The following is a 10,396-nucleotide window of genomic DNA, read 5'->3' on the forward strand; positions in this document are numbered from 1 at the left end:
ATTTCAAATTCCTTGTCGAACATTTTTACCCAGATATTATCAAATACTTTGAATAGATTGATCATTTTATTGAAAAGATTTTTAGTGTTAGATATTACAATTCATGGTTACTAATGATCCATACAGTGAGTGAACTCTCTTCTACAAAATTTTCTTGGTAATAATATAATTTTATTTTCGATTGTAGAGATCATTCTATTTGAAGATACCTTAAATCACAACCTGAAAACCAGGGAACATTGAATAACTGTTTCCATTATGATATAGTTCTTCTCAACAGTCTAAATTCATAATCCTAACAGAAATAGAATGTAAAGTCTCCAAGCTTAGTGATAATCTACATTTAGACCAGTGAGTTAACATGAAGTAGTTAACATTGTCAACTTCATTGAAGTAGCTATTCTTTATGATGATTATTCAATGACATTTGTGATGACTGTGTTATTTTGATATGTGGACTTCTGAATGCTATGTACCTTCATCAGAGTGACATATTTTTGTTGTTGAGGTGAATTAGACTAACACATAACTCCTTTTAAGTGTCCCTTGGTCTTTAATGATTGTCAAACTGAAGTTAATCAGTAAAGTAAGTTATATATTACCTTAAATGATCAATACTTACAATCCAAGAGTGACTGAATAAAATAAATAAAGCCCTATGGATAACAATAAAAGTTAGTGGATTTCATTTGTTTAATTTACTTAGATATATAACAGACTCTAATGTTAATGTCTTTCATAAGAACATGACATGCTAGTCAATTAGACTGTTGTTAGACAAATTAATGAGTTCGGGAATTGACACTATGCTTTCTTAGTTCTATCATTTAATCATACAGCATTCATGATCCATCTAATCCAGCGGGATCGTGAATGTGAACTGCTGATGAGTCCCATAATAGGATGAAACGGCTATCCAGTGCTTCCAGGTTTTCCATAATGGACTAGCTTCAATTGACTCATGATTTCACTTATGAAAATACTGAAATCTCCACAAAACCCCTTCTGATTTATTAATTAACTTCAAAACGCCCTAACCATAAATGCTTCACCGCTTTTCCCCCTTGTTACTGTTATCGATCGCGGGTTATCCCTTTTATTGACAACTAATAATATTCCCCCGTATCTTTCAGCCACGGGAAAACCCTGATTATCCAATACTTTCTTTGGAGTTATCAAGGTATTTTTCAAATAGTAACCCAAAAAAGAAAAAAATGGTACCCCCCCCTGTCGTAGCATACAAGTAGCAAGTTGATTTGTGAAAGTTTCAAATGAATCAAAACAGAGCTTTAGTACTTTTTTACTTTTTAATTTTCAATGATTCACTAAATCAGAAGGGGTGATTCCAGTATTTTGATAGTTGAAAGCATGAGTCAATTGAAATTGAAGCTAGACCATTATGGAAAACCTGAAAGCCACTGAACAGCCGTTTTATCCTATTGTAGGGCTCCTCAGTGGCAGTACACATCCACGACCCCTCCTCACGAGATTCGAACTCAGGACGTACCAGAGCACTTAACTGATAAACCACTGAGCCGGAATCCAATGGTGACATTATTCATTTTAGAAGAGAGTTCATCATATGATGCTTTCATTGAAACATTAGGAAGTACTATTACAAACGCTCTAATTAATGACATTACTTACCTTGTATAGGTGGTTGGATAAATTTTTCTTGTTTTCTTGAATACTTCGGTTTTCTTCTTGGTCTATATTTATAATCTGGATATGCTTTCATATGATTTACTCTTAAACGTTTAGCTTCATCAATAAATGGACGTTTTTCATTATCTGTTAATAATTTCCATTCAATACCTAATCTTTTACTTATTTCAGAATTATGCATTTTTGGATTAGCTTGTGCCATTTTACGTCGTTGTCCTCTTGACCATACCATAAATGCATTCATTGGACGTTTAACATGTAAATGATTATGCGGATGATGATGATGATGACGATGTTGATGATTTTGATGATGAACTGATGGAAGAGGAGATAGAGGAGAACAAGATGGAGATGTTTGATGATAATACTGATGATGATGACTCACTGAAGTCACTGGTGACAATGATGAAAACGTTGTATTCGTTGTGATTGGTGATGATGCAAGAGAAGTTAATAATTGATTATTATCATTACTCGTAGTATTCATAAACATTGTCATCCTATTTGTAACATTCATTTGTTCATAATCATAATCCTTATTTGACTCAATTGAATCTAATTGTTCAGTAGTTGATGATAATGAGATATCTCTTGGTATAATTCCTATTGAATTAAAAGATGAATAATAAGAATGATCATTATTGATTGTTTGTTGTTGTGGTTGCTGTTGTTGTTTATAATTTGTTATATAATGTATTAATTGTTGCCATAGCAACGGATGAGTATTATTCATTCTGATGATAATGACAAGTAATCGTCTTTCCCCCTAAACGACTATGTATCTAACACACATATATATACAAGTATAGATTCAATTCATTATTATATCACTATGAGAATTTTATAATGAACTTACATTTTTATAAAAACTTCTTTTCTTTCTTTCGTTTTTCCAACTACTGAATAGAAATCAGTAGACCTGTTGTTATTATTATTATTATTAGTGTTAGTTGTTAGTTGTTGTTCATGGTAGTCAAAGTGATAATCGTTTCATAATAGTTTCTTCTTTTGCTCCCCCCCTCTCTTTTTTCCTTACTATCTTCGTTAATCTTCACCTCCCTTTTATCCTATTAGAGAATGAGTAGTAAATGTAGGTAATAGTAATAGTAGTAAGAGCTAACAAAACAGATTGCTTCTTTTTTTCTCTTTTCCTTTCTTTTTTTCTTTTATTCATTTTCTATTGGTTAAATGTGATTTTTTTGAAAAAAAAGTTTTTTTTATTGTATGAAATTTCTTTTTATTTATTTTCATCTCTTATTTTGATAGTTTTGATGAAATAGACTTTCATCCCCCTGTGGTTAGTTATCATTGGATTATGTTTTGTCTATGTTCTCTTTTTTTCCCGTACATAGGTACATGTATGTATGTGTATGTGTGTGTGTGGTTATATCTAGTATTCTTTTTATATGATCAGATTGTAACTGTGGTTTTGGTAGGTGGTAGGGTAGTTCATTCATATTGTTGTTCTTCTATATAATGTGTTGTAATATTGTAACTTGTTATCCTTTTGTTCCTCTGATTTACTAGAGGATAGAAATTACTGTGATTGTGTATCAATTCCATTGTATCAATTCCATTGTATCCCATAGTGTCTATGTGTGTGTGGGTGTGTGTGTGTGGGTGTGTGTGGACGCGCGTTCATTACATTGACCATTCAGAACAGAGATGTTTATCTAACCATCATCTAACCATCAGCTACTTCTTATCAAAGCAAGATTGTAATCTACACTATTGCAAGGGATAATAATGATACTACCATTACTACTACTACTACTACTACTACTACTACTACTACTACTGATAATAATTGTAATGATAATAATTCATGGATTGGTTGAAGTTAAATATTAACATCGTTAGATGCCAGCCGGCTTAGTAGTCTAGAGGTTAAGCGTTTGTGCGTGAGACCGATAGGTCTTGGATTTGAATCCCACAGGGCGGCATCGTGGATGTGCATTGCTGAGGAGTCTCACACAGGGAAGAAATGGCCGTCCAGTGCTTTTCGGGTTTTCCATGGTGGTCTAGCTTCAATTGACTGATGAATTCAACTATAAAATTCTCATAACGTTTATAACAATAATAATAATAATAGTTTTTCCTTGATAGTAATAATCATAATACTACTATTATTGATCAGATTAGTGACCATAAATTGACCAGTCATTTATTAACCAGAAACCGTATACTTTCTAGTTTTCATTATCTACCGATGTAAATATTAGTAGAATTGCTGATGATAGCATTAAATAAAAGTAGTGATTCCATTAGTGGCTCATTCATAAATGTTTAGGTCATCTATGTTTCAACTATGTGAATATATTTTATATAGCTGAGATCATGAGTCAATTGGAGCTAGAACACCATGGAAAACCTGGAAAGCACTGGACAGCCATTTCGTCCTATTGTGGGACTCGCGAGATTCGAAACCAGGACCTATCAGTCTCGAGCGTGAACGCTTAACCTCTAGAACACTGAGTGGGCTTGCTTCCAACGGTGTTAATGTCTAACTTCAACCAATCCACAAAATCGAGCGACACATCCACCATTATCTTCAGTGGGTTACTATCTCACAACAGACCTGGTTGTACTCCACTGGTGACTGCTTCTCACTAGAACTCCAAGAAATACCTCATGGTCCTGGGTTCGAACCTCGCGAGGCGGGATCGTAGATGAGCACTGCTGAGGAGTCCCATAATACGATGAAACGGCCATTCAGTGCTTCCAGGTTTTCCATGATAGTCTACCTTCAATTCACTCATGATTTCAACTATATAAAATCACCAAAATCTCCACAAAACCCCCTTCTGATATGTGAATATATTGCAACAAACCTTCTAATTGTAGATTTGTTTTACGACTTTCGAACTAGGAAATTTTCGTGTTTCTCTGCTTCTTGATTAATTGAGAGGTGACCACCTTTACTCATCCAATATATGATAGATGAAGAAAATAGTTGTAACATCTGAACTAGTTGGAAACTCTAGTAGTTGAAGTTGAGTGATCAGTGGAAAATACTTGAAGGGATAAATTTTTTTGAATTTTCACAATCAAATTATGTACAAAAAGGGGTTATTGTAAAATCACATGATCAGTGCCCAAACATTTCTTACAGTAAAACGGCTTATATAAGCAGAGATGAATAGTGGCTAGTAGCGGAATCCAGGATGGGAGTTTCGTCCTATTTGGGACTCGTCAGCTCGATATACCTGCTTCTCAGAATTGATGTTCACTCTGAGACTCCTTAGCTAAGTGGATAACGTGATGGCGTTTGAAGCGAGTGGGACTGGGTTCGAGTTCCAGAGTGAACATCAACAGGTCTGAGATGCACGTACATCCAACTGACGAGTCCCAAATAGGACGATACGCGCGTCAAACTGGATTCCACTGCTAGCCACTATCCATCTTTACTTACAATGTTAATGATGAATTTCTTACTTAGTTTTAAAATAGTTTTTCAATTAATGTCAATGAATAATTTAAGGGAATAAGAATTTTTCCTACATTTTTTTTTATGTATACAAGTCAACTACTAAGTTGATGAAGTTGACTACTGATTGATATAAGGCAAGTGGAAACAATGAAAACAATGAAAACAGAGGAACATTTCATATATATATATATATATATCATCACTACCCCCCTTTACTAGTTTCCTATACCAGTTTAACTCTCATCATCATAAAGTGTAGGTATATGTGTATAATAATAATAATACCATAAAAAAAGTATCACTCTCTCGTTACCCTATTTTCTTAATCAGTCGGCTTAACAACAGTAATAATAAAGATACTAATCGGGGGGGGGGGAAATTATCACTTCATAATCACTATTCCTAATTATGTTACCCTTGAGAGTAATTTCTTGGACATACATAAATATATATGTGAACAAATAAATGCTAAGCCGAATGTTTACTCTTATACTGGTTGGTACACAGGAGTAGTTTAGTGATGAGTAAACTCTGTAATGTAATCATAAATAAAATGAAATGAATTCGAAGGTAAAGTACTTCTGTTTTTGTTTAAATTCATGAATACATAATGAGTTCTTCTTCTTCTATGATATATGTCATAAAATTTGTAAAATATCAAATGTGTACTTTAAAGTAGGAAATTTTTTAAGGTTACTATATTGTCAAGGCTAAATTTCAACTGATAAACACGTAAGGATGGCTCGTTGGCAAACTCAAGGAAGTCTCAGGAAGCCCAGAAATAGCCGAACACATTCTATCCAATCCCCGCTAGAGGAATATTCTAGAGTGTCAACGTGTAGCTCCCCTATTGGATAACTAAGAAGGACCCCCTAAGTGACTATTGGCTCTCCGAAATGATGATTTACTTTAAGCCAAAAACTATAAATACATGGGATTTTTGTACTATATTTGACACTGTATTGGGAAATACATTCCTACTTATTAATCTTCTGTCTTCTCTGTTGCGATGTTGCAGGTTCAATCGTTCAAGTAGTCTAGTAGTACGCGGCATAGTAAGAATCAAAGCTCTAGATATAACAGAACCATTGAAAACAATTAAATAATAAGGGTCTATTTCACCTTAGCATATCACTTCCAGAGGCTAATACTAACAATCTTATTAGAGATTAAACATGGGACATATATGTATTTTTCTTAAGAGAGAGAGAGAGAGTTTGAACTTCACTCTATTAAAGTTAGACCCAATAAGATTTACATTAAATAACAACTAAGTATTAGTAACCAATATTTGTTCAGTTATCATGAATCACCAAATTATTTCAATGAAGTTATGTTTTAGTCAGAACTACTACATCCATCGTCAAGAAGGTACAAGTATTTATAAACAGTTGTTTACGCAAAATACTCAACATTCACTGGCCGGATACTGTCAACAACAGTGTTTTATGGGAGAGGACAAACCAGCTTCGACCTGAAGAGGAAATTGAGAAAAGACATTGGAAGTGGATAGGACATAGATTACGGAAATCATCAAATTGCATGACAAGACAAGCTCTAACTTGGAATCCTGAAGGAATGCGGAAAAATGGAACGCCAAAGAACACATTACGTCTGGAAATAGAAGCAGATATGAAAAAGATGAATTTTAACTGGGAAGAACTAGAAAGGATTGCTTGGGACAGAGTTGGATGGAGAATGCTGGTGTGCGACCTATGCTCCTCGATGAGGGGTAACAGGCGTAAGTAAGTAAGCAATGTTTTAGTCATTGACCTAAATAACTGAACATTATGCACAATAGTCTCAAATGCGTTGGGTGTGATGAAAGGCTATTGACAAATAGCCTTAAATCTAGTTTTCATATGAGTTAATATTTATCAGTAAAACATATCCGTAATTTTGATTAACTAGTTCGTACTATAGAATTTTATTCTGTATCACATGGTATCACAGTCAAAGATATTATCCCTTGATATTGTTTGGTTGAATCTTCCCAGTAACGTTTACGACTGCAATTGATCAGTCTCTTATTGGCCATATATACCTTAATTCACAAGCATTATAAGCGAAAATGGATAGTGGCTAGCAGCGGAATCAGGACTCAGTAGCTAAGTGGATAACGCGATAGAGTTTGAAATGAACGGTACTGAGTCCGAGTCCCAGAGTGAACATCAACAGGTCTGAGATGCAGGTAAATCCAGCTGACGAGTCCCAAATAGAACGAAACGCGCATTCTGGATTCCACTACTAGCCACTATCCATCTTTGCTTACAATGCATGTGAATTAAGGCTATACCGAGTCAATAAGGAAAGTATGTACATATGCCAACCTTAAAGTTGATCTCTTTCATTTCTTTATTAACAATAATATAAACTTATATTCTGCCTAGACGTGCGATTTTTTATGGCGTAAGAATAGGTTGGAAGAAAGCTAGGGGCGGCCAGAACGAAACATAGCACAGATCCATCAAGTCACTGGTACGTGGAGTGAGCCATATTGGTAGGTGTAGACTACCTGGTTGGGATGCGCGAGATGATAGCAATCGATGGTTAGAGACCTTGAATGACATGGCTCAAAATCATTTGAAATGGCAAAGGTGCATCCACTGTTTGTATTCTCCCGAATTCTGAGCTTCTGAATTCTTGATGTCCCTTTGTTTTTTCTCTTCCCAAATTTATTTCACTGGATTATACCCCTTGAATAACTTCTTCAAACCCTAATCTTTCACATTACTGCCTAAACTCTTACTACTTCTACCATTATGGGATTCGAATGAACAACTGGATCTCTGTGCTAGTGTGGTATGTCAACTCGAACTGATGTACGTACGTACAAAGTTCTACGTTGTGACTGACTGACTGACTGATATTCTATCTAAGCAAATATGGATGGCGGCTAGTAATCGAATCTAGGACGCTCATTTCATTCTATTTGGTACTTGTCAATTGGATATACCTGCATCTCAGAGTTAATGTTCACTCTGGTACTCAAACCCAGTCCCATTCTCATCAAACACCATCTCGTTATCCACTTACCTACTAAGTCTTGATATCCACTTGCTTAGAATCCTTATAACTTAAAACAATATCTAGATAATCCTCACAGTATGCACATATGACCAATAAGAGATTGATCAATTTACAATCCTAAACATCAATAAGAACATTCCAATAAACGATGTCAAGTGGATCGATATTTTATCCAATTATTGATTGATATTTCTATCATTATATCGATCTGAATTAAACTTTGTTTAAATAATTTCACTGTTTTTTTTTAAAATAATAATGATCACATTACATGGATTGTTTTATTGATGATGATGAATTGACCTTTAATTATTTTTTGTTTGTTTGTTTGCTTGTTTATTCTAATGAATTCAAGGTTCATTTAAAAGGTGTTTCTTTTAGTTAAATGTGTCAATTTTTTTATTTTTTTCTAATTTTTTCTATTTTTTCTATTTTTTTTATTTTTTTCTATTTTTTCTAATTTTTTTCTATTTTTTCTAATTTTTTCTATTTTTTTTCATTTTTTTCTATTTTTTCTAATTTTTTTCTATTTTTTCTATTCTTTCTATTTTTTTCTTGGCTTCATTATTATCTTGATTGTTACACTATATATATAAATATAAACAGACAATAGACCCAATATAATTATCATAAAACTATCTCTCTCTCTCTTTTTTTTTTATTTAATAAATTTGTCTATGATCTGTTGTTTTAACCTTTTTTTAGAAAGAAAAAAGAAAAAAATTATTTAAATTTAATTTAAAATTCTTTTTTCCCAATTTTTTTTTGTTTAAATAGGCCACCTACTGTGAAGGTCACAGTATTTATTATAATATAATATAGTAAAAGTAAATAAATAAACAAAAAAAGAAAAGAAGAAGATTAAAAATAAATTTAACTTGTATAGATTGAATTATTTTATGCCTTTAGGCAAAATGTCTTATTAAATATATACCTCAATTATATATATATATATAAACAGTATAGATATGTGGATATAAGGATTATACATTGGAGCATATCTAAATGAGATAGACTATGATGAAAGAATCTTCAATTGGCGGTCTTATCAATTCATACATAAACTAGGCATCCACTCGGTCATAAGATATAATAGAAGATACTTTTTTTAATTTAAATCTTTATGTAAGATGCCTCTTCTTCTTCTTCTTTTTCTTTTTCTTCCTTGGGAAATACCTGTTTCCTAATAATGAATAAGTTAGATAAGTGGAAATGTTTGTAAAAGATACAATGGAATGAATATTTACATGATTCATGAAAAAAAGGATGGTTGCGTAATCTAAATCTTATTGAAAGTTAGAAACGTTTAGTCTCTTTAAGCAGTTCTATGAGAACAGATAACTTTAAACTGTTTTTCTTTGTCTCTTTTTTGAGTGCAAGGTCTATTATACTCTTTGATGAATATGATAATTATTCAACCATGGAACATTACTTTACTTGCTTACTTACATTTGTTACCCTTCATGGAGGAGCATGGGTCACTCAACACCACATTCCATCAAACCCTATCTTGGGTAGTCTTTTACAGCTCATTCCAGTTGTTATTTATCATCTTGATATCAGCTTCTATTTCTCGAAGTATTGTGTTCTTCCGCCTTCCATTTTTCTGTATCCCTTCCGGATTCCAAGTTAGAGCTTGTCTTGTGATGCAGTTTGATGATTTCCGTAATGTATGTCCTATCCACATCCAATGTCTTTTCCTAATGCCCTTTTCAACTGGAAACTGGTTTATTCTGTCCCATAGTAGGTTGTTGCTGATGGTATCCTGTCAACGGATATTGAGTATCTTGCTTAGACAACTGTTTATACTAGATAGTGATCTTCTATGTATTCTCACGTTTCCTATTTATTTGATGAATTTTTTTCCTTATAAAACTCATTACCGTCTATTGAGTTATTCCATAAATGATTATTATTCATTTAACTAGTGATTGTTAGCCATACCAGTTAGATTTCAGTAATTTGATTACAGATTTCAATTCTATTTAAGTCGTTTATAAATACTAGTACCTCTTTGATGATAATTGTATTAGTTCTCCACCTTTCAGGTCTGTACAGTAGAACTGTCTTGACGTTTGTGTTGAAGATTCTCACTTTGATATTGATTTACAGCCAATTGTTTTGAGTTCCATATGTTCTTCAATTACAGGAATGTGACTCTTGCTTTTCCATGGAACATGGAACATAACTATTAATTATCACGTTTAATTATGCCTTAGCAGTACATCTATTTTATTGCTACATTGTTCACTGACATCGCGCAGCGACTTA

At 33.2% G+C, this 10,396-nt stretch overlaps 1 protein-coding gene and 1 non-coding gene across 2 annotated transcripts; one reads left to right on the forward strand and one right to left on the reverse strand.

Annotated features, from left to right (window-relative positions):
- Positions 1 to 1,639: 1,639 nt before the first annotated feature.
- Positions 1,640 to 1,909, reverse strand: Smp_179780 (sox transcription factor; the record flags this gene model as incomplete). The annotated part of the gene is made up of 1 exon (XM_018791685.1): positions 1,640 to 1,909. The coding sequence occupies one exon, from the start codon at positions 1,907 to 1,909 to the stop codon at positions 1,640 to 1,642; it is 270 nt and encodes an 89-aa protein (XP_018645200.1).
- A 2,992-nt stretch (positions 1,910 to 4,901) lies between these two features.
- Positions 4,902 to 4,973, forward strand: Smp_tRNA_00785_Pseudo_TTG.1.1. Its single transcript has one exon. It is a non-coding gene (tRNA).
- Positions 4,974 to 10,396: the final 5,423 nt, after the last annotated feature.

The sequence above is a fragment of the Schistosoma mansoni genome (assembly GCF_000237925.1).
Source record: "Schistosoma mansoni, WGS project CABG00000000 data, chromosome 1 unplaced supercontig 0135, strain Puerto Rico, whole genome shotgun sequence".
Classification (NCBI taxonomy): Eukaryota; Metazoa; Platyhelminthes; class Trematoda; order Strigeidida; family Schistosomatidae; genus Schistosoma; species Schistosoma mansoni.